Raw genomic sequence first — 25956 nt, 5'->3', positions numbered from 1 at the left:
TATTAAGCCATATGTAAATTTATGAAAAATACACGAGAGGATATGCATTATTCTGGAACACATATATGTGCATCTGATTTACTTAAGCAAACAAAATAACAATTGGTACTTAATCTCTTTCATTGTGATAGACTCGACACAATTGTGTTTCGGCCCACAAAGGCCTGCCCCAGGAGTTTTGTAGTCAATTCATGACAGTTAAAACGTACAAAATCCACAAAATCTTTTCAGTCATCCTATGAAAATACCACTCCTTTTTGAACCGGCATGTACTGCTGACTACTGTTCAACGAGCCAGCGTTTGTGGCTCCCGCAATAAAGTGCAACTTTTTATTCCAGTTCTGGAGGCAGTTTCACCTTTTGTGGGTGTCATTGGTTGTGGTTCTAAAGTAATGGTCTTCATTGTATAAGATAAGAAAAGCATCTGAATGCTATTGTGCTATTCTTATCTTTTGTGGTTTTGCAAATGCTTCAGTTGTTTGAAATGTCTCTACCTGGCACCTTGTAGCATTATATACCTGCCTGCAAAGCACCCATGTTGACTTATCAGTGGAGGTCAACAGAGATGAATGTTGCTTGTATACCCTAATTTTCATTGGATTTGAAATGCTGAAGTAAATACTGATATATTAGGAATTTCTGTAGAAACAAAACATAAAAACTGTGAGTAGGCATTTTTCCAAAGGACTTTTCACCAAAGACATGCCATTTTCATAGAATAGAAATGAAGCTTTAAATGACAAATTCAACACGTCCATCACAAGCTGAGTGTTGAAAGGGCAATCAGGAAAGTGATGCTGATGTGCATTAATGCATGGGAGCATATTTTTTAATTAAGAGAAGGCATTTTTTTAATTCAAATTATTGAACGCTTACAACCAGTAGAACAGTATTTGAGAAGCCCTTTTAAAAAGCTGCATTCATTATATTAAGTATAGCGCTAGCATAATGTGAATAGAAAAGAATTTGGTTCTTGGTACCCCTGAGTGCCATTTCACTTTGACCACTGCATGTAGATGAGGTGTGTTCATTTTTAATATGAACCAAAATTCAGCAGCTGAAATATATTTAAATTAATGAATTTGGATTTAGTTTGCTTCTTTTTTTTTTTTTTTTTTTTTTGCCGTAGCTCAGTTCTTCCTCTGAAGTATATAGCATTTTAATAAATTGTTATATATGCCCTTTTATATAAACAGACCATTACGTTCAATAATTTAGTTTATTCTGAAACTTGATTTTTCTCTTTTGATTTCATAAATCTCAGTGAAGTAATAAAAGAATATAACATATACAGTAGTTTAAAACAATATATCTGTCCCTTTTTCCTAATCTCCATAAAGGCCATAACGTCCTCCATCATGTCACTGCAATTCCTTCAAATGCCATGCCCTTTGCTTTCTTCCTAGGCACCCCATAATCCGGTTCCTTACAAATAGCCACAGACAACAAATTTCAGATCTTAGGCTCCTGATAGGTACACTGATTGCCTAGTGCTCTCCGGTTGTATCACTATTAATGGTGACAGAGCCAGAGAACCCTTCTGAGGTGAGTGGAACAGGTAAACATGAAGGGCCAGATTCTGTAATTGGTGACTAAATAAGATAAGCACCTAAAGTTAGGCACCTATATCTTATCAATCACTCTTAGGCATCTATTCCAGAGTCATGTTTAGCAGCACCTAACTTAAAACTTAGGCACCTGTAATGTAGGCCAAACTTTTCAAGGCCTACATTCAATGGTGTAGTAAGAGAGGAAGGTGCTCTAAGCAGTGGTGCCTAGCCTTGCGTTGCACACTCCTCCTACTCTTTCCCACTGCTTGAAACCTCCCCCCCCCCCCCCCACCCTCATATGTACCGCTTGAAATGTTCTTCACCGGCGCAGCAACATCTTCTACTTCCTACTCGCACCAGCCTCGGCTTCCTTCTGACATCATGTCCTGGTCCCTGTTACTAGTTTCATACACGCCACACTGTTCCCTTAAGACTGTTTCCCTGCTTTCTGAGCAATTTTTTCAAAATAAATAAATAAAGTGGTTATCCTTGAGGAAGTCAACAGAATAAAAAGTGATATAAAAAAGCTCTAAGAATGGTTAAGTGCTTGATGATTAGGATTAAATGTAAAAAAAGAAACCCCCCCCCCCCAAAAAAAAAAAACAAACAAACAAACCCAGATTGTGTATTCTTGGTACAGAAATCCAAGGGAGAGCAGTGCATGGTATATAGTAAGAGCCAAGCGATCTCAAGGTGATTGTTTCTGATTATTTCAGGATAATAATAGTAGGGTAGGGGGAGAAGAATAAGTAGTAGAAAAATGGAGGTGATAATTCTTCTGTGTAGATCATTAGGGAGATCTTGCCTAGAATATTGCATTCAGTTCTGAAGGCTATATATCTGAAAAATTATAAAAAGTAAGGAGGAGGCCCAGAGACAATACAGAATCACTTAAAGATATAAAACTTAACGATATAAATATTTATACCCTAGAGGAGAAGAAAGTGCATGAGAATAAGATACTGGCTTTCACATAGCTGAAGGATATAGATCAGGCATAGGAAACAAATCTTTTTTCCAGAGAACAAAATGTTCTAGAACATGGATGGGAAATTACGGACCTCAAGGGCTAAAACCCCGTCAGGTTTTCAAGATTTCCACAATGAATTTGGCTGTACTGCTTCCATTGTATGCAAATGTATTTATTTATTTATTTGGAGTTATATCTCATTCTCCCAGAATAGCTCAGAACGGGTTACAAGTTTACATATATCATGCATATTCTTTGTTGGGAATCTTGTAAACCTGACTGGCTTGTGGCCTTCGGAGAATGTGGTTGCCCACTCCTGCTGTAGATGAAGAGGTGAAGTTGGACCTTTCACAAGAGACTACTGAAATGTTCTCAGCCCAAGCAAGAAGCGAATGGCCCTCTCAGCTACATTTTTTGTACAGCATCATTTCATCAAAGAGAAACAAATGTTAGCTAAGCTACGAGATGCTCTTACACATAACAGAATGATGAAATTCTTCTAAAGAAGCAAAAAAAATACTTTAAAAAAATAGATGTTTACACTGTTGTTTTCAGGAGACCTTTAATGAAACGAAATGAAAAGTGTCAAGAAAAGTGTGGAATAACTTGAAAGTTTCATGGCTCCACATCATTCTCTTCTCGGTTGGGCTGAGAACTTTTCAGCGGGCCCTCGCATAGCTTCCTAATAGATCCCCACAAACAGGTTAAAGGTCTCCTGAAAACAACAGTGTAAACATCTATTTTTTTAAGTATGTTTTTTTGCTGCTTTAGAAGAATTTCATCATTCTGTTATATGTAAGAGCATCTCGTAGCTTAGCTAACATTTGTTTCTCTTTGATGAAATGATGCTGTATAAAAAATGTAGCTGAGAGGGCCATTCACTAAAATTTAGGGCTCCTTGTACAAAGGTGCGCTAGCGTTTTTAGCGCACGCAGAAGATTAGCGCGCGTGGCATTTTAGTGCACCTTTGTAAAAGGAGCCCTTAGTCGTAAATATTAGGCTGCATAGGGAGTCTTGTACACAAATGTACGTGAATCAATCTGGTGAGACTATTTGGGGCCTACATATTTGAGATATTAGCATGATTTGTAGATGTAAATCAGCTTAACAAATCTCTGAAATATATTTTGGAAAAGTTGTGAAAGATGTTCTACATTTTCATTTGTAATGGTAAATGACTGCCATTATTGTTGACTGATGACTAGCATTTTTTTAGAAAACGTGCCTCCCGATTGGCTGATTAGACAACTGTAGGACGCCTACAGCTGCCTACAATCGGTTTGCACTTTGCAGAATCAGGGCCTAAATAAAGATTATTTTGCATGGTTTAAGAACTAGTTCCTTGTAGAATGAAAAAGAACAGAGCTCTTTAAATCTGTAAACTCTCCATGTCTTGAGAAATGCAAAAAGGAAGTAGGTCAGTACAGTCAAACCTTGGATAACGAGTAACGTGGTTTGCGAGTGTTTTGCAAGACGAACAAAAATATTTTATTAAATTTTAACTCGATAAACGAGCGTTATCTTGCAGTACGAGCATGTATACGCGTGTCATATCGTCAGAACCCACAGTTGAAGTGCACACATCGTACGCTGAGCGCAGCTGAACGTAATAAAAGCGTCACACCCAATTTACCCATAGTTCAAGCACAGTTCAAGCACTAACTTGTATTCAAGTTTTTGGGTTTTGGAACAAATCGTCTGAGTTTCCATTATTTCCTATGTTGAAATTCACTTTAATATACGAGTTCTTTGGATTACAAGCATGCTTCTGGAACCTGATTATGTTCACAAACCAAGGTTTTACTGTATTTAAAACTTATAGAAAGAGCTGTGTCTTTGCTACCCAGATAAGTAGGATTGATTTGAGCACTCAGCTGGGTGAGATCATTTGAGACCACTGACATGGAATAGCTTTTCCAGAGTTCTGAATATATGCAGTTCTTCCAGCATGCAGCAGTCTCCTCAGTCCTCTTAGGTTTTTTATCCCATTGTGCTTAACTGAGGCAAGCAAAAAGGTCTCTAATTTTACAGAAAGGTTTTATATCTTGCTTTTGATTCAAATGTGTTTTGTTTATTATTTTAAAGAGAGTAGTAGTTCTGGCTTTGCCCTCAGTGTGGAATAAATACCCAAAGCTTTGGTACTCATTCAAGGTGCCTGAAAAGTCTGGCTCAGGACATAATGAATAACTGCAAGCACTGTGGTAGGATGTCTTTGTAAGCCTAAAACAACGGTCTAAATTACCTCAAAAGTGAGTTGCAGAAGGAATTTCTGTTGGCCCATAAAAAGGAGAATGTTTGCGCAGAGGTTGACTGACTGCATACTCCATTACTCTCCTTTGTAGATCTTGTCTCTGTTTCCCAGTCCTTGGACTTTAAAAGGAGCAGTGCCACCAATTCTACAAAATAACATAAACCTCCTTGGAGGCTCTCATAAACATAACATAAGAATTGCCGCTGCTGGGTCAGAGCAGTGGTCCATCGTGCCAAGCAGTCCGCTCACGCGGCGGCCCCCAGGTCAAAGACCAGTGCTCTAAATGAGTCCAGCTTCACCTGCGTACGTTCCAGTTTAGCAGGAACTTGTCCAACTTTGTCTTGAATCCCTGGAGGGTGTTTTCCCCTATAACAGACTCTGGAAGAGCGTTCCAGTTTTCTACCACTCTCTGTACGGAATCTCGGGCCTAAAGCAGTTTTCTTCAGCACTCTCGCATAGCCCTTTCGTAAAGGTAGCTTTGAAGGTATCGCTGAAAGCATTGATGCCTCTGTATAAGACTCTGGTGAGACATCATTTAGAATATTGTGTACAATTCTGGAGGCCGCACCTTCAAAAAGATATAAAAAGGATGGAGGAAGGCTACTAAAATGGTGTGTGGTCTTCATCATAAGGCGTATGGGGACAGACTTAAAGATCTCAATCTTTATACTTTGGAGGAAAGGGAGGAGAGGGGAGATATGATAGAGATGATTGTATACCTATGTAATGTAAATGTGCATGAGACGAGTGTCTGTCATTTGAAAGGAAACTCTGCAATGAGAGGGCATAGGATGAAGTTAAGGAGTGATAGTCTCCAGAGTAATCTAAGGAAATACTTTTTTACAGAAAGGGTGGTAGATGCGTGGAACAGTCTCCCAAAAGAGGTAGTGGAAACAGAGACTGTGTCTGAATTCAAGAGATCCTGAGATAGGCACATGGGATCTCTCGGAGAGAGAAAAAGATAATAGTTACTGTGGATGGGCAGACTAGATGGGCCATTTGGCCTTTATCTATGTTTCTATTTGTTCAGACATCTCTTGCACTATATGCACCATCACAGAGGCTCTGACCTTTGTTTCCCAGACATTATGTTGGCTTTTCATTGCAGACATAATGGTGCTACACACCAACACAGATAGTAACCACTGCTCCAGCTGTGCATTGACGGCTTCAAGTCAGTGTAGATTAGAGAATGATATGGGGACAAATTTTTCCCTGTGCCCCGCGGGAACTCATTTTCCCATCCCTGCGAGTTCTTTTCCTGTCCCTGTCCCATTCCTCATATGCACAAGCCTCAAACACTTGTCTAACTGAGATTACCATTTCTTCTCGAGCTATGAAGCTACTCAAGGGTCTGAGGTGACAATTATGCACAGGAAGGGCTGCACATGTTCAGAATTTTACACTAAGTTCTGAGTTTTGGGGAGAGTTCAACTTGGCTGTGTAATGTTACCTGCTTGTATGCTTGATCAGTCCTGCTGTCTATGTAAAACACTTATTATGAAACTAGTTTTCACTGCAAGCAAACCTTAAACTGAAATACTGACGTTTCTTAAAAAAAATTTAAGGTTTTTGATTAAGATTGCTGCATTCTCAGCAAACTAATATTGCTTTACACAGCCTTCAGAAAGTAACTGAACCCTAAATCAATATTGCCTGATTGATGAGATGTTTGGGTTGAAAATGTCTTTAGTTTATAAATAAGAATAAAATACTGTTATGATGATGGATCAAAAAAAAAAAGTGAGCAACATTTTCACTATATTGTGTATACAGCAACACATATGATTGGCTCTCGTACAATAGCACTGTAAGTAGAAAGATGGTCACTGCTTTCATGGGTAAACACATTCTTTGTGTCTCATTTTGTGCATTCATTAATGATGCACAAGCCATTCTGTCCATATTATGTTGCATGTTTGTAATTTATTTTTGTTGCAGTGAGTCATAAAAGAACTCGTATCTTGGACAGCCCATATTTGGGAATGGTGCCGCGGTGCATACTTTTCAGCGCTATAGAAATGATAACTAGTAGTAGTAGTGCATGGCTTTATCTATGGTTCTTTTTAGAAAATGCAAATAATGGATACATTTATTACTGATTGTCACCTTTTTAACTTTTTCCTACCGTGCCTGACCTCTTTTCTAGAAACTTTCTAAGCTGCGTTTCTGCTTGTTTGATAAGTGCTGTTGTGTGTTTTGCATAAGTGCTGTTGTGTGTTTTGCATGTGCATGTGGAAAGTTTTTATAAAATGTGTTCTTGGAGCTGGCTTGACAATTCACAAGCCTGGCTTTCTGTACTGTAGGATGGAGATGTCCCTGTCTTTGATACAGAAGGGGAGTTCCACCAAACGAAACTTGAGGATTCTGTCTACTGTACTTCAATACCACAGAACTTCACAAGAGACTGAAAATAACAGGGCAAAAATAATGAGACGAGTGCTTTATTTTGTGTTGTCTTCAGACATGGAGTTTCTTCTTACATTCTCCATGGCTAAAGACTAGCCAAAATAAAGATTTTTTTTTTGTGTGATTACTACTATTTTTTTTTTCTATCGAGCGGGTGAATCCCAGCCATGGTCTATGCTTTTTAGAGGGTGATCACTATAATGGTCTTGCTGAACGGGAGGAGATGCTTAAGATCAGAAAGGAAATTCCAGATAACTGTGCATGAAGACATATGGCTGACTGACCTTTTCAATGCTTCTCTAGAGTCGGGAATGGTACCAGAGGACTGGAGAAGGACAGATGTGGTCCCTCTCCATAAAAGTGGAAGTAAGGAAAAAGTAGGGAATTACAGGCCAGTAAGTCTGACTTCTGTAGTAAGCAAATTAATGGAAACACTTTTAAAACAAAGAATAGTGAAGTTTCTGGAATCCTGTGGATTACAGGACCGGAGGCAAAATGGATTCACTAGAGGTAGGTCTTGTCAGACAAATCTGATCAATTTCTTTGACTGGGTGACCAGAGAATTGGATAGAGGATGTGTGCTAGATGTGGTGTATTTAGATTTTAGCAAAGCTTTTGACAGTTCCACACAGATGTCTAATAAATAAACTGAGTGCCTACGGGATGTGTCCCAAAGTGACGGGCTGGGTCAAGAACTGGTTGAGTGGAAGGCGACAAAGGGTAGTGATCAATGGAGATCGTTCGGAGGAAAGGCTGTTACCAGTGATGTGCCTCAGGTTTCTATTTTTGGACCTGTTCTTTTTAACATTTTTCTAAACGATATTGCTGAAGCGTTGTCAGGTAAGTTTTGCCTCTTTGCGGATGATACCAAAATCTGCAATAGAGTAGACACGCTGGACAGTGTGAATATCATGAAGAAAGACTTGGCGAAGCTTGAAGAATGGTCTGAAATTTGGCAGCTAAAATTTAATGCTAAGAAATGCAAGGTCATGCATATGGGTTGTGAAAACCAGAGGGAATGGTACAGTTTAGGGGGTGAAGAACTTATGTGCATGAAAGAAGAGTGGGACTTGGGTATAATTGTATGCTATGATCTTAAGGTGACCAAACAGGATGAAAAGGTGACAGCAAAAGCTAGAAGGATGCAAGATTGCATAGGGAGAGGTATGGCCAATAGGAAAAAGGAGGTTTTGATGCCCCTGTATAAGACTTTAGTGAGACCTCAGTTAGAATATTGTGTACAATTCTGGAGGCTGCATCTTCAAATAGATATAAAAAGGATGGAGTTGGTCCAGAAGAAGGCTATTAAAATGGTGTGTGGTCTTCATCATAAGGCGAATGGGGACAGACTTAAAGATCTCAATCTGTATGCTTTGGAAGAAAGGGAGGAGAGGGGAGATATGATAGAGACGTTTGAATACCTACGTAATGCAAATGTGCATGAGATGAGTGTCTGTCATTTGAAAGGAAACTGCAATGATAGGGCATAGGATGAAGTTAAGAAGTGATAGTCTCCAGAGTAATCTAAGGAAATACTTTTTTACAGAAAGGGTGGTAGATGTGTGGAATAGTCTCCTGGAATAGGTTGTGGAGACAGAAACTGTGTCTGAATTCAAGAGGGCCTGAGATAAGCATATGGGAACTCTCAGAGAGAAAAAGAGTTAATGGTTACTTCGGATGGGCAGACTAGATGGGCCATTTGGCCTTTATCTGCCGTCATGTTTCTATCTGTCACATCACACTTTTAGGCCCGGATTCTATAAACGGTGTCACGATTGTAGGCAGCGTTAGGCGTCCTACTGCTGTTTAACCAGCCAATCTGAATGCACGTTAAAAAAACAAAACTCCCGAGGCAGGCCGCCTACATTGGAGGCGCCTCCAGGAGCCAAGGGAGGCACGCAAACCTGCCTAAGCTTGCCTAAGGCTAGGCATGGGTGTGGTTTAGCCCAAAAGTAGGCGGCTCTAAGCCAGTGGGAGACACATACAATGTAGGCCAGCAAAATGCTTTTCTACATTGTAAGTAGACGTGTGGGCTGAGCTTATTGCGGCAATGGATCTCCCTGACGCAGTAAGTTTAGCAGCTGCGACTGCAGCCGCCCTTCCCCCCCCCCAAACGATTGCGGCAGGAGGGATGCCCAATCCCTCATGCCGTAACCCCCCCGAACCACAATCCCCCTCCTCATATATCGTTCAGCCCACCACCCAGACCCTCACTAAAACCCCACCTGGACCCCCCTCTAACCTTTTTTCTTGGCCAGCAGGCCCGCCTCCGTCTGAATAGCGGGCCTGCCCCTTCCCGGTGCATTGTGGGATGCTTCGGGAAGGGGCCTAAGTGGGGGGTTCTAGTGGTGGTGCGGGGGTCCAGGTAGAGGGGTGTTTGGAGGTGGGCTAGGCATTCTACAGGTGGGAGTCCGGCAGGCAGGATTGGGCATCCCTCCTGCTGACAATCTATGGGGGAAGGGTTCCGGCAGGAGGAATTGGGTATCCCTCCTGCCAGTAGTCTTCGCAGGAGGTGGGGACTGGTTGCCGCTAAACTTATCGCAGCAGGGAGATCACTTGCTGCGATAAGCTCAGCGGCAATCCGATTCTCTAACAGGCATCTGTAACATGGATGTCGGTTAGAGAATCAGGTTCTTTGACTGGGTAACGGGGAAGCTGGATATTGGGGAGTCCCTGGACATCGTGTACCTGGACTTTAGCAAAGCATTCGATAGCGTACCACACCGCAGGTTACTGAGCAAGATGAGTTCTATAGGATTAGGTAACACATTGACGAAATGGGTTGGGAGCTGGCTTGGAGGTAGGCTCCAAAGGGTGGTGGTGAACGGCACCCCCTCCGAAATGACGGAGGTGATTAGTGGAGTACCACAGGGCTCAGTCTTGGGCCCAATCCTATTCAACATCTTTATAAGAGACTTGGCAGAAGGGCTTCGAGGTAAAATAACATTATTCGCCGATGACGCCAAACTGAGTAATGTAGTGGGCAAATGCACAACAGACGAAGATTCAGTGCCTGACAACATGATGCACGACCTACTCCTACTGGAGCGATGGTCTAGGACATGGCAATTCAACTTCAATGCCAAAAAATGCAAAGTTATGCACCTGGGCAGCCAGAATCCATGCAAGTCTTATACCCTTAATGGCGAGATCCTAGCAAAAACGGTAGCAGAACGAGACTTGGGGGTAATCGTCAGTGAGGACATGAAGTCTGCCAATCAAGTGGAGCAGGCTTCGTCCAAGGCAAGACAAATCATGGGCTGCATACAAAGGGGTTTCGTCAGTCGTAAGGCGGAAGTCATTATGCCATTGTATAGATCCATGGTGAGGCCCCACCTGGAATACTGTGTGCAATTCTGGAGGCCGCATTATCGCAAGGATGTGCTGAGACTGGAGTCGGTGCAAAGAATGGCCACCCGGATGGTCTCGGGACTCAAGGATCTACCATACGAAAAACGGCGTGACAAATTACAGCTATACTTGCTCGAGGAGCGCAGAGAGAGGGGGGACATGATCGAGACGTTCAAGTATCTTACGGGCCGCATCGAGGCGGGGGAAGATATCTTCTTTTTCAAGGGTCCCACGACAACAAGTTTCCCGCCCCGTTGAAAATCAGGGGCGGGAAACTACGAGGTGACACCAGGAAATTCTTTTTCACTGAAAGAGTGGTTGATCGCTGGAATAGTCTTCCACTACAGGTGATTGAGGCCAGCAGCGTGCCTGATTTTAAGGCCAAATGGGATCGGCACATGGGATCTATTCACAGGGCAAAGGTAGGGGAGGGACATTAAGGTGGGCAGACTAGATGGGCCGTGGGCCCTTATCTGCCGTCTATTTCTATGTTTCTATGTTTCTATTTAGGCGGGCTTAGGCATGATTCTGTATAGGATGCCTGTCGGCTTTTGGGACCGGGCGTCCTATACAGAATCCAGGCCTTAATATATGCTCTGGTGGATCCTTATTCACTGCTATTCCACTATCAGTCTACTTCAGGGCTCTTATCTTTAGGCTTCTTCTCACTCTGTATTTATTCCCTTAGCACTCTGATCTTCTCCCATTGTTTCAGTACCCAATTTATGCTGATAACTCCCAGATCTATTAATTAATTAAATTTGATTTCTATCCCATTGTACCCAAGGAGCTTAGAACGGGTTACAGGTATAACATACATAATTTCTGCACAAGTTTACGATACAAGTATTTTATCCTCATTTGATACATACTAGGGTCTAATATTAATAATACGAGTACATAGTTTACTGGTTACAATTTGCTATAGTTTTCCTTAAGGTGTAAGGTTTTCAGTACAAGTTATATCCTAATTTGACAAACAGAAAGTTACAGTATATGATACAAGATATCTTTATGTGACACATACTGGTTCTGGTACCAATATACATTTCTTTGTAGTCTTATCAGTCAAGGCTAGGGATTTATGAAAAGAGGTATGTTTATAAAGTTGAAGATTCCTTCAAGGGATCTGATCTGCAGGGTCAGTCGATTTCAGTAGCTTGGTATGAAGTTAAATCTATCTCTCCACACCAAACATTTGACCAGAAATTCAGCTGCAAGTCTTGGTTTATTTGTCTGACATTGCTGCTTAGATGTCCCACCACAATCTGAATCTGCACATAACCAAGACTGAGCTTCTTATCTTTACTCTAAACCCACTTCTCTTCATCCAATCTCTATTTCTCTGGATAACACTATCATTCTTCCTGTCTCCTCAGCTCGTAACCTTGGGTCATCTGTAACTCTTGGACTGCTAAAAACTTTTTTTTTCACTGTAACTTCACCAAAATTTGTCCCTTCCTTTCTGAATACACTACCAAACCCTTTTCCACACTATCACCACCTGTTTAGATTACTGCAATTCGATCCTCACAGGTCTTCCATTAAACCACCTCTCTCCCCTTCAGGCTGTTCAAAATTCTGTTGTACAACTTCTGTCTCTGCCACTGTCACACCACTCACTTAGCCCCTTCCTCTAATCCCTTCATTGACTCCCTATACATGTCATTATCCAATCCAAACTGCTCTTACTGACTTGCAAGTGCATTCCTTCTGCAGCTCCTCAGTATTTCTCTTCTTATATCTCTGTGCACAGAGGATTCCTCACGGAGACGGGTGGGACTTTGACGGGGACGGGTGGGATTTCTGTCCCCGCGCAACTCTCTACTACATATATCCTACCAGGGGTCCCGACTCCCAACCCCTTTAACCCTGCTTTAACCCTGCTAGCTGCTGATCACCTTTGCACAAGACTCGGCGCCCCATTGCCTTAGGAGTCTGCGCTCCCCCTCCTTCCTGTTGCATGAAAGGAGAGTTTTCTCTGGGTCCTGGTACTGGCCTCGGTTCTATGAGCAGCAGGTTGAGGGATGGGCCATCGCAAGCACCTTGCTGCTGCAGCCATCCAGCAAGAGAAGCGCTGAGATTAAAATCAGGTACAGGGGTGGTATTCGCTCCAAAAGATGCATTCTTATTTCCAGGGACAACTGGATATAAGAAGAGAAATACTGAGGAGCTGCAGAAGGAATGCACTTGCAAGTCAGTAAGAGCAGTTTGGATTGGATAATGACATGTATAGGGAGTCAATGAAGGGATTAGAGGAAGGGGCTAAGTGAGTGGTGTGACAGTGGCAGAGACAGAAGTTGTCCCTGGGAACTCGGTTCATCAGGTAAGTCACTTGTGTGAACTCTTCTCCACCACCACCACCTCCAGACTTTGTTCCTTCCATCTTACTTTACCATATGCCTGGAATAGACTTCCTAGGTCAATGTGTCATGCTCTGTCCCTAGTCCTATTCAAATCCAGACAAAAAGCCCACCTTTTTGAGGCTGCTTTTAATACTTTGCTCACCTGTTCAGTGCCCATGTTGTAATCATTAAATGTTTTAATCATGTTGTTTTAATCATTACATGATAAATGTAACTCCCTAATCCATTATTTATCCTATTTGTTTGTCTTGAATACATTGTAAAGTCTGTCAAACAAGGACCGTCTCTTGCTCTGGTATTATATAAGTAAGTAGTAATAGATAGTCACGTTATGGCTGGCAGCTGAGGCAGATTTATAGCTGTCTGGACAGAATACAGCTGGTATTTTTCTGCCACTTACTGGGACCCGATAAGTTTTTATGTACTGGAGGTCTGCCCCCCCCCCCCCCCCCAAGGTATTCAGCACTATTTAACCAGCCAGGAATGGCTCCGACTGTTACAAATATTCAAGTGCTAGGCAAATTGGACCACATAATTAGCAGTCCTGTCTGCCTGCTTGCTATTAACTGGCCAGAACTGACTCTTCATTTAGCCAGTTGACAGCCCGGCATTGAATAGCTAGGTTGAGCCCCAGCATCAGACAGACAAAGTGCTGGCTGCTGGCTCAATATCACACTGAAATCTTGGTAAGATTGAATGAGAGGAGGCTTAAACACCAGTTTCTTGCATTCCAGTCCAGGGGCAGCTCAGAAAAATCTATTTTTAGCAATTCAATTAAACACTGTAATTTCACTGAGCCATTGTTATATTAATTTGTTTCAGGTGGAATGTTATGATTACGACAATGATGGGTCACATGATCTAATAGGATATTTTGAAACCAGAGTCTCACAACTTAAGGATGCATCACCCACTTCACCGGTAAGTTGCATTTTATGCAGTATTACTAGATTCTATGAATTACTTTGATAAATTCAAAACTAGTCGAAAAGCTTTTCTTTTTAAAGATGCATATGATCTATGATCGTCCTTTTAAGGACGCACTAAGGTAGCTTTTATGCCCTTCTGGCTGATGTACCTGTATTCCTCCTCCCCTTTGGGTTTTTTCCCTCCCGTTCTTTATTATATAAATATTTTAGATCCTCCCTGTTTCCTTTTGTACCAGTAAGTAATTGTATGTCAGTTAGTACTTTTGTGGTCGTATTGATGATTGTTTTTAATGTTTTTATTACTTTGTAAAACCGCTTTGCTATTTGATAAGGCGATATATCAAATTTTTAATAAACCTGAAACCTACTTTTACTGTTGTGATGCAAGAATTATCTATTTGTTTTAAGTAATAGTATAGCTTCTGATAGAAGCTAGATTCCGAGTATGTGCTACTGCTATTTGTAAATAGATTCTACTGCATAAAATAATATGGGTTAGCGTGAACTAACCTGATACTGTATATTATTAATAAATATATCCCACAGCTTTGAGATTGGAATAAAGATCAACTTTTGAATCTAATAGTAATAATGATCTATAAAGATTTATATACACACACACCCCTAGAGTTTTTGCCTTTTTCTCAGCAACTGCTTTGAATGTCAACAAGAACCTTTTCGTATTTATTTAATTAAACATACTTTATTACTATTATACAATATTTAAGTATCTTAGCTATGTTGATATTACTGACATTTTAGCATTACTACCGTATTTTCACGCATATAACGCACGCGTTATACACGATTTTACAAACCGAGTATAACCATGCGCGTTATATGTGTGAGCGCGTTATACAATTTTTTTTTTTCTCATTGCGATCCGGCATCCCCTCTGCGAACCGGCATCCTCCCCCCCGCTCACGTCACCCCCCCTCCCTCGTGATCCTACATTCCCCCCGCACCGCAAAGACATCGCTTACCCAATTGGGCACCGGCACCAGCACCAATGCACAGGACGTGCCAGTGCCCGAAGATCCTCCCTCGCCTGGGCTGGGCTGGGCTGGGCGGTGCGAGGGAGATCCTCCCTCTTCCCTGTGCTGTGCTGGGCTGGGCTTTGAGCATTTGCGCATGCTCAAAGGCTGGTCTCGCTCTCTCCAAGATTCTCAGATTCAGAATCTCGGAGAGAGCGAGACCAGAAGGCTTTGAGCATGCGCAAATGCTCAAAGCCCAGCCCAGCACAGGGAAGAGGGAGGATCTCCCTCGCACCGCCCAGCCCAGCCCAGCACAGGCGAGGGAGGATCTTCGGGCACTGGCACGTCCTGTGCATTGGTGCTGGTGCCGGTGCCCAATCGGGTAAGCGATGTCTTTGCAGTGCTGGGGGGGATGTAGGATCGCGGGGGAGGGGGGGTGACGCGTGTGTGGGGGGGGAGGATGCCGGTTCACAGGCCAGAAGAGGGAGTAAGTGGGGGTGGCGGGAGGAGGTTATAGCAGCATGCGCGGTATATGCATGTGCATGCTATATAGATTTTTTTTTTACAGCAATGCAATACGCATATGCGTGTTATACACTTATGCACGTTATATGCGTGAAAATACGGTACTTAGTGAAACATTTTATTAACTAGTAAAAGCATGCTTACCCTGTGATCCCATCTTAACAAGATATCTTTTCTTTTGAGAAGAGAGGAAAACAGGCTATTTAATAAGATAAACTGAGCAGAATCCATGCAGTATATTTCAGTGTAGTTTGTATACTCGATCTATATGTTCTGTTATTTCTGACTGTTTAGGTTGAATTTGATTGCATTAATCCAAAGAAAAAACAGAAGAAGAAAAATTACAGAAATTCTGGGGTAGTGAGTGTGAAACAATGCCAGGTTAGTAATCTTCAGATTTTGTTAGACTCTTTAATGTTGATACAAATAACTTCTTATAACTGTACACTGTGTGCCAGGAGCCAGGTTTGGATCTTGTCACTCACCACTGTCATTGCAGTCTGAGCATATTGCAGAGATGATACCCTCAAGCCTGTAGGAGGGAGGGATGATAGCTAACAATACAGCAATGATACAGCCAGCCAATGAATAGTTTTGAACAGAATTTGAACAAAGGAAGTGCCCTTCCAGCCTTAGGGACAAGGAGCTGGCTAGAGAGCTCTGAGCTTGCCATATGGAGAGGTAGATAGAATGCCATGTTCAAGAAATTAAGAATGTAATCTAATTCACCTCTGTCTATATGTATTAAGTCTATGTTTCACTTATGCTATATGTAACCCGCCTAGAACGCCATTCTCTGATTTTTGGGAATTGTTCCTGATTTCAGGCACCTGACCTGATGATTCTTCATTTGGCAACCATCTTTCCCCGATTTTAGCAATGGGTCCAAAGGTGCCTTAGTGTGTATATCCCTGCCTCCCTCTCTTGCTACCTTTCACCACTGACATCAGCCGCTCCCCTCAAACCCCTCTCTATAGTTCCTGGTTCCAACACAGAAGTACAGTGTTGTGATTCAGAGGTTGATCTTTGCTATGCTGTGCATCTCAGCTGGGTCTTGCCCCCTCTGCTGTGCAGTGGATACAGTACATAGCTGAGGCACATAGCATGGTTAAGGAAAGCCTCTATATCACAGCACAGTATTTTCAATCTGTCATCGGAGGGAAGAAGCCAAAAGCTATAAAGGGAGGTTTGAGGTGCCCAGGAGGGTGGAAGAAGAAAGGGAGAAGAAGAAGGGGAGAGAATTAGATGTTGGGCTTAAAGGGGATGAAAGAGGTTTAGTTGGTTGAACTGGAAGTAGGAGGAGAGAGCGAGGTGGAATATGCTGGAATGGAAGAAGGCAGACAAAGAGATGGAGTTTTCTGGTTTTGAAGGGAAGAGGAGAGGTGAAATTGGCTGGACTGGAAAGGGGGAATGAGAGAGAGATGGAGATGGTAAATTTTCTAGTGGAAAATTGCCATGGGAAGGCCCTGCCCCACCCTGTCATGCCTTGCCCATCTGATACACTCTGTCCCACCTGACCCCACCCAGATGTCCCAGATTTGCAAGCCAAAAATCTGATAATCTTATTCTACCCTTTCTGGAAACTTCCAGTGTGAACATGTGGCTTCCTGACGAGTGCTGGAACAGGAAAAAACAGCAGATTCATAGAAAGTCAACAACTGAAGCTGGCTTCAAGCTATCTCCTCAAAGATTGAAGCCTAGAGATGAGAGCTGGGATAAATTGCAAGCAGCCTCTTTCTATTTGCTGTCAGGACTGCCATAAGCACAGCATAGAGAACTGAAAATACAGCACAAACAGCTGCTAAAATTCTCTTGATGTTACAAGTGACTTAAAAAAGTTTTTAGTATTTTAGCCATATCTGAGAATTTTTCAGATTCATGTATACAGTATACAGCTTGTGCTACTTGGAATTTATTGTGAGTTGATATAATGTTAAGGCCTAATAGTACAGGAATTGAAAGAAATCTCAGTGAACGTGGAAGACATACTACGCCAAATTGACAAGTTAAAGAGTGATAAATCACCTGGACTGGATGGCATACATCCAGAATACTGAAAGAACTCAAACCTGAAATTGCTGATCTCTAATCTGTTGTTAAAATCGTCTGTAGTACCTGAAGATTAGAGGGTGTCCAATGTTACGCCGATTTTTAAAAAGGGTTCCAGGGGAAATTCGGAAAATTACAGACTGGTAAACCTGACCTCGGTGGAAACAATTATAAAAAATAAAATAGTGGAACATGTAGACAAACATAGTTTAATGAGACAGGGTCTGCATGGGTTTAGCCAGGGAGGTCTTGCTTTACCAATTTGCTTGACTTCTTTGAACTTGTGGATGAACATGTGGATAAAGGCAAGCTGGTTGATGATGTGTATCTAGATTTCTAGAAGGCTTTTGACAAAGTTCCTCATTAGAGGCTTCTGAGAAAGTCAAAAAGTCAAGGGATAGGAGACAATTTTCAATTGTGGATTAAGAACTGATTATTGGACAGAAAACAGAGGGTAGGATTGAATGGCCATATTTCTCATTGGAGGAGGGTAAAATGGTACGCCACAAGGATCTGTGCTGGGACCAGAGCTATTTAACTTGTTTATAAATGATCTAGAAATGGGAACTACGAGCAAAGTGATTAAATTTGCAGATGACACTAAACTGTTCAAAGTTGTTAAAATGCATACAAACTGTAAAAAACAGCAAGAAGACCTTAGGAAATTGGAAGACTGGGCATCCAAATAGCAGATGAAATTTAATGTGGACAAATACAAAGTGATGCACATTGATGCTAGGAACCACCTTGGGGGGGTCAGCTCTCAAGAAAAGTATCGTAGACAATAAGCTGAAGCCTTCCATCCAATGTGTGGCGGCAGCCAAGAAAGCAAACAGGATGCTAGGAATTATTAGAAAAGGGATGGTTAACAAGACTAAGAATGTTATAATGCCTCTGTATAGCTCACTGGTGCGACCTCACCTTTGCGTTCAGTTCTGGTCTCCTTATATCAAAAAAGATATAGTGGCACTAGAAAAAGTTCAAAGAGTGACCAAGATGATAAAAGGGGATAGAACTCCTCTCATATGAGGAAAGACTAGAGAGGTTAGGGCTCTTTGCTTGGAAAAGAGACGGCTGAGGGGAGATAATGAAGTTTACAAAATCCTGAGTAATTTAAAACGGGTACAAGAAGATCAATTTTTTTTTTTTAAACTGCATCAAAATTTATAAAGACTAAGGGGACTCAATGAAGTTACAGAGTAATACTTTTAAAACCAATAAGAGGAAATATTTTTTCACTCAGAGAATAGTTAAGCTCTGGAATACGTTGCCAGAGGATGTGGTAAGAGCAGTTAATGTAGCTGATTTTAAAAAAGGTTTGGACAAGTTCCTAGAGGAAAAGTCCATGGTCTGCTGTCGAGACAGAAATGGGATGGTAGCATGGAATGTTGCTACTATTTGGGTTTTGCCAGGTATTTGTGACTTGGATTGGCCTCCGCGAAGACGGAATACTGGGCTACTACTATTTGGGTTTTGCCAAGTACTTGTGACTTGGATTAGCCTTGTCGAAGACGGGATACTGGCCTAGATGAACCATTGGGCTGACCCAGTAAGACTATTCTTATGTTGTTATGTACTAATAACAATTTTAAAATATTTGTTGTTTTCCTTGCAGGTATCTGTAGAATATACATTTCTAGACTATATTATGGGAGGATGTCAGATGAATTTTATTGTAAGTAAACCCTACTCTTGTATTTATTGGCTGAATTTTAACACACAGTTTTTAGCACAGTAGTTTTTTTTTAATGGTCATAACCAAATTATTTTGTTAGTTATTGCGTTTTAACCAAGTACCTGGTATATATTTTGCTCCCTACCGCAAAGTACAGTCCCTGGAGCATTAAGCTCTGGGATAGTGTCTGTTGAGGACTCCTAATAGTGGAACTTTCGTAAAGTACTGTTTTCTTCTCACAGATTCCAGAAAGCACTGTTAACTTCTTGTGGTGCTGTTGTACCTGTGTGAACAAATGTTCTATTAGATAATATGTAAGCAGGAGAAATATATACAAAAAATAATAATTTTCCCAATAAAGTATAACAGCAAAAGGGAAAAATGTATAAGGGTAATATATAATAAATATTTTAATCTTATAATTTGATTATATAGGCCCCTTTTTACTAAGCCGCATGGCAAATGCTCTGACACCCATTCAATTCCTATGGGTGTTAGTGTATTTACCTTGCTGGTCTGCGAGGTTAAGCTTAGTAAAAGCTGGGGGAGGGGGTGTAATGTGCTCACTAATTAAAAAGTGCCTCAATAAATGAATGAGAATGCAACGTCTAATGCATCACAGCATATTAAATCAGTATGAACACTAAAGTGGACTGAAATTCATATGTTCTTGTGTTCTGTTGTAATTTACAAAAAAAAAAATCACAAATCAAGTGTGCTTATCTGAGTGCCAGTCAGAAATGTTGGGTGCTATAAAGCAGTGATTGCAAAAAGAAAGAGAATGCCCTTCTCAATTCAAAGTAGCCCAATCCTTTATTTGGACATTAAAGTGTTCATACTGTTGTGCCCCTACACAAATTTGTGTTCCATCATATGTTTCCTGAGGGAGATGTGGAATAAAACCTTAACTGAAAAAAATCTTCATAAGATGTGTGCTGCAATAATTTCATTTAAATAACTACATACAGTATAATACAAAATATCTGTTATCGTTGAAAATAAATCATGTGGCAGAGTTAAGAGGGGGTCCCATTCAGGACTCCACTATGGGCTCCTTTTATCAAGGCACGCTACGGGGGTTAGCGCGTCGGACATTTCATCACGCGCTGACCCCCGCGGCAGCCTAAAATCCTAACGCCTTGTCAATGGAGGCGTTAGGTACTAGCGCGGCAGGCGGTTTAACGCGCGGTATTCCGCACGTTAAACAGCTACCGCGCCTTTGTAAAAGGACCCCTAAAAGTCAACTGACAAAAAATCTTTACCACTTTCTAAATCGGTTAGCATTCCTTAATAAAAGGACCCCTTAGATTCCCTAAACTTGACTGATTTCTTGGAATCCTCTCAAGAGGAAATTGCCTCTTGCCATTGCTATGTCAACTGAATAGGAAAAAAATTAATTTGTTGAAAGTATATTTCTGAAAAAAAGACACCCTGTTTTGTGGTCATTCAGTCCGGATTTTTCCAAACGTGTCTAGGACCACACAGATGCGTCGTAGAGCATTTCTGCAAATATGTGGTAATAGTGAATTCTATAAAATATGCTTATTTGATCCTACCCAGCTAGAGATTACTGATTGAAAAAGAGGGCACTATAGAGGGGTAATATACAGGGTGGAAGTGAAATTAAAAAAAAATAAATTGTAAGAAATAGTGGGTTTATAGGGGGATACATTTTTATTATATTGTTTTATTTTTCAGCTACTTCCCATTAATGTGAACTATTATTTCTTTGTCTTTCATGTTGTGTGAAATATATGTAATGTAAAAATTCACATTAAAAAAGTGTAAGTTATAAAAAGAGTGAAACCATTCTAGTGAAACTTTATCACCTCTCAGAATGCTACTACTACTTATTATTTCTAGAGCACTACCAGATGTACACAACTCTGTACAGAGTCACAAAGGAGACAGTTCCTGCTCGAATGAGCTTACAATTTAAATAATCAAGACAGACAAACAGGATGCCAGGGTAGGGATTGCAGTTAGAGAGGGTTGTTAAACTGCTGGCTAGGGTGATAAGTAGAGGGGAGTAGGGGGTATGAGTTGAAAGTTGTCTCAAAAAGGTGGATTTTCAGCCTACTTTTGAAGAAGGGACGGAGTGTAGCGGACAAACTCAGGTAGTGTATTCCAAGTATATAGGGCAGCGAACTGAAAGGAATGAAGTCTGGAATTGGAAGTGGAGGAGAGGGTTATAGATAAAAACAATTTGAGGAACAGAGTTCTTGGGGAGTTGTATAAGGAGAGATACTGAGGGACTGTAGAATGAACATACTTGTAAGTTAGTAATAGGAGTTTGAACAATATGCAAAGGTAGATAGGGAGCCAGTGAAGTGATTTGAGATTTGTACAGATTGCAGAGGGGGGGAGGCGGTTCAGCGGAAGACCTGTAAGAAGTAAATTGTAGTAGTGTAAGAATGAGATTACGAGAGTATGGACAAGGGTCTCGGTAGTGTACTCAGAAAGGAAGGAGCAAATTTTGATGTAGAGAGAGAAAAGCCAAGTAATATGTCCAAACCAACCAGTGGAAACTTTATTGAGTATAGAATCAACTAAAACTAAAAAGTAAACATCAATAAGAAAAACATATGAATGATAAAAACTTTAAAATCAATGATTGTTTGCAAGTCCCCTGAGGAAGGCTGTTTACACTGCCAAAACTTGGATCTTAGTTGGGACCTTAGTTTGTGTAGTCTACTTGATGAAACAAACAACCCTGTAGAGTTTTTTCTATACTCAATAAAATTTCCACTGGTTAATTTGGACATCTCACTTGCCTTCTCTGTTTGTGTGCTATATTTCAAGGCAAGGTCTCTTTTTCTGTTTTGAAGAGAGAGAAGCGACAGGTTTTTTTTAGAACTTGATTTTTATGATTGTCCTTTTGGTGGGTATCTCATATGATTTTTTGAGGATTATTTGTCATGTTTGTTTGATTTTATTGTATTATGTATGTAAAGATATGTAAACTGTTTAAATTTAGCAGTATGTTGAATATGGGTCAGAGCTACTTGTGATAAAAGATGTCTTTTTTTTCTAACAGGTTGGTATAGATTTTACTGCATCCAATGGTGATCCCCGCTCTCCTACCTCTCTCCATTACATCAGCCCAAATGGAGTTAATGAGTATCTGGCAGCCATCTGGTCTGTGGGAGTGGTTATCCAAGATTATGATGCGTAAGTTTACTTGAGGTATTGAGGGAGATTTGAGGTTAGAGATTTATTTTAGGACAGAAATACAGTATTGGGTAAGATTTGCCTCTTTGTGGTTGATATGAAAATCTGTAATAGAGTAGACACGCTGGATGTGAATAACATGAAGAAAGACCTGGCAAAGCTTAAAGAATGGTCTGAAATTTGGCAGATAAAATTTAATACTAAGAAATGCAAGGTTATACATTTGGGCCAAAATAAACCAAGGGAATGGTACAGATTAGGGAATGAAGAGCTTATGTGCACGACACAAGAGCAAGTCTTGGGTGTGATTGTATATGATGATCTTAAGATGGCCAAACAGGTTGAAAAGGTGACGGCGAAAGCTAAAAGGATGCTAGGTTGCATAGGGAGAGGTATGGCCAGTAGGAAAAATAAGACTCTAGTGAGACCTCATTTAGAATATTGTGTACAATTCAGGAGGCCGCATCTTCAAAAAGATATAAAAAGGATGGAGTCGGTCCAGAGGAAGGCTACTAAAATGGTGTGTGGTCTTCATCATAAGGCGTATGGGGACAGACTTAAAGATCTCCATCTGTATACTTTGGTGGAAAGGCGGGAGAGGAAAGATATGATAGAGACGTTTAAATACCTACATAATGTAAATGTACATGAGTTGAGTCTCTTTAATTTGAAAGGAAACTCTGCAATGAGCGGGCATATGATGAAATTAAGAGGTGACAGGCTCTGGAGTAATCTAAGGAAATACTTTTTTTACAGAAAGGGTGGTAGATGCATGGAACAGTCTCCCAGAAGAGGTGGTGGAGACAGAGACTGTCTGAATTCAAAAGGGCCTGTGATAGGCACGTGGGATCTCTCGGAGAGAGAAAGAGATAATGGTTACTGTAGATGTGCAGACTAGATGAGCCATTTGGCCTTTATCTGCCATCATGTTTCTATGAATGGAAAGTTGGCTATATTCAAGTACCCCTTTTTCTTTTACTATAATTAGGAGTTTTAGATTAAATCGGGAAGGTATTTACTGCCAGGTTTGGGGTTTTTTTGTATGTATGTATGTGTGTGTTCTGTCCTGCAACACTCAGGCTTTCACTGGACCACTGATGATAATAGCTACAAGTGTTTCTCTTATGCTTTTAGATCTAGCATGATTTTATATCATGAGAAAAACATGTAAAACACTGGCATTTTCTACCTTGGAAATAGAGGGTGAGCAACAGAGATAATTTTGCATTCATTTCATGCTTATCAGCAGGAGTAATCTGATAGTCTCCTGATGCTGAGCAAAAAAAAGGGTATGCCAAACATGCTTAATGAAATTTATGAATGGAAGGGATGAGAGGATCTGAAGCTGAAGCGCTGTGATCTTTCATTCTTTATCCTGCCAGATCAGTTCAGATGCCTGGGTTTATGCTCCTCAACCAGCAGATAGACACACAGAATATGGGCCAGCTCAAGGGATTGTGGCACACTGGTCCCAAGATAAGAAATCAAAAGTTGGTCTTTTCCCACACATAGTGGCTGAATTCAGGATTCATGAATGCAGAATTCCACTGTACAAATATTAGACTAGGTATGATGGTGGGATGAGGGGAACCAGGGGGAAAGAGGCAATGAAATAGGAGAGAAACCCCTGATGGGTTGTGAATTTGTATGATATTAGTTTCTATCCCTGGCTCCAATTGAATTGGAACTACAAAAGTGAGCAGGAGGAAACTGCTGGGCAAAAAGTAAAAATTGAGTTGAATGTAGTGTGGCTGTATACTAGTTATTTATGTGTGTAAGTGATCTCTTATTCAGGGGTAGGGAACTCCGGTCCTCGAGAGCTGTATTCCAGTCGGGTTTTCAGGATTCCCCAATGAATATGCATGAGATCTATTTGCATGCACTGCTTTCAATGCATATTCATTGGGGAAATCCTGAAAACCCGACTGGAATATGGTTTTCAAGGACCGGAGTTCCCTACCACTGTATAATAGTGACTAGTGGAAAAGTATGCACTGGTAAACATATTAGTCAGTTTGAATATTGGTAGGTATTTATTTATTTTAGTATTTATACATCACTTATATAGCCTAAGCAGTTTATATTCAGGTGCTCAAGTATTTCTCCCTATCTGTCCCAGATAGGTTCACAATCTGACTTATGTATCTGGGGCAGTGGAGTGTTAAGTGACTTGTCCATGGTCGCAAAGAGTAGTACTGGGCTTGAACCTGCAACCATTAGGTCTCTCCTCCATATGTACTTTTACACTAAATACAAATTGTGTTTTTTTCAGGGACAAAATGTTTCCAGCCTTTGGATTTGGTGCTCAAGTGCCTCCCACGTGGCAGGTAAATGGATTTAGGGGGATAATTAATATGTAGTGAAAGTTGAGCTTTTACATATCATATGTTTGTTCAAGCACTTTATATTAGTTTACTGTGGGGGTCACTATCTGTGGTGTATATTAATATAGGTCATTGATTCCTGCAGAACATGAATAATGCAGCTTGTGATTAACCTTACAAGCTGTGTGATTCATACTGCCTGGCAGTTCAACCCCCTTGTAGTAGTACTATCAGACTACTTCTAGAGGATTTTGACTCCATTTTGAACACAGTGCCAGAAGGGGCAGGAGCAACAACTGGAGACTGTGCCTACCCTGTAATCCCCAGACACCAGGAATTTCTACATGTAGTCAGGAGGAGGAAGTTAAAGAAGGGAGTGGAGGGGGTCTTTGGGAAAAGGGAGGCTCTTCAGTGGCAGGGTTTGTGATGGGAGATCTTTAGTGGGGTATAATGAGGGAATGTATTTGATGGCAGAGGGGATTGTGATTGGAGGCTGTATTTAGGGGGGGGGGAGAAAGGAAGAAGATAAAGCTTTTAATAGCCCATTTTAAGATAATAATAATAATAACTTTATTTTTGTATACCGCAATACCACAAAACAGTTCAGAGCGGTTTACAGGTTAAGAGACTGTACATTTACAGCGAAGTTACAGCATATCAGAAAACAGTTCAGAGCAATTTATGCAATGCAGGTGCAGAGAATTAGTTAACAATTGTATGGTATAAACCAGTGACAATTACAAAATGATCCAATAGCTGTTGCATGGGGGGTGCCAACCGGGGATGAAGGAGGGGAAGGGTAGGGAGGGAGGCAAGGATTGGGATTATTCGTTTGGTAGGGGGGGCGGGGGTTAGAGGAATTTATCAATGTGGCCTGGAAGAATCAATTACATAATAATGTGGTGTTTTGCTTGCTTTGAATTCATTATTTTGTGTCCCATGGTAACTTTATATGCATTATAGTAATACAACACACTTTATTGTTTTCTAATTTGCATTAAGGAGCAAATAAAATGTATTACCATAACTACATTATCTACCCCACTTAAATTAGTTAACAAATGTATATTAATTAATAAGTTGAATTGGAATATTAAAAAAAAAATATGGAATGCTCTTACCTTAATACTTTTTAATACAGGTATCACATGAGTTTCCAATAAATTTTAACCCATCAAACCCACAATGTGCTGGTAAGTTTCATACCTAAGTGCATGCATTAAAATCAACACTGCATGATTTATTTTGTATGTTTAAAGCAGGAATATTATATAACTAGCTTATTCAAAATACCTACTTTTGGTTGTTTGTCTCTCTTCTAAGATGACATACAGTATATGCATTCAGATGGTCCTAAATAAAACAACAACTAGATAACATAATACCCTTCAAGAGAGTCATTAAGACCCTGA

At 40.8% G+C, this 25956-nt stretch overlaps 1 protein-coding gene across 2 annotated transcripts in view; it reads left to right on the top strand.

Moving 5' to 3' along the window:
* Positions 1 to 25956, top strand: part of CPNE3 (copine 3) — a 100720-nt gene that overhangs the window by 45490 nt on the left and 29274 nt on the right. For both annotated transcript variants that reach the window (XM_033933267.1, XM_033933266.1), the window contains 6 exons: positions 13720 to 13818; positions 15620 to 15706; positions 18990 to 19049; positions 22087 to 22220; positions 24493 to 24547; positions 25686 to 25737. In XM_033933267.1, the coding sequence (XP_033789158.1) occupies positions 13720 to 13818; positions 15620 to 15706; positions 18990 to 19049; positions 22087 to 22220; positions 24493 to 24547; positions 25686 to 25737 (487 nt within the window). The remainder of the gene's footprint in view (positions 1 to 13719; positions 13819 to 15619; positions 15707 to 18989; positions 19050 to 22086; positions 22221 to 24492; positions 24548 to 25685; positions 25738 to 25956) is intronic.

This window comes from Geotrypetes seraphini, chromosome 2 (assembly GCF_902459505.1).
Source record: "Geotrypetes seraphini chromosome 2, aGeoSer1.1, whole genome shotgun sequence".
Taxonomy (NCBI): Eukaryota; Metazoa; Chordata; class Amphibia; order Gymnophiona; family Dermophiidae; genus Geotrypetes; species Geotrypetes seraphini.
Note: the sequence above shows the minus strand (reverse complement) of the source record. Positions and strands in the feature narration are given on the sequence as shown.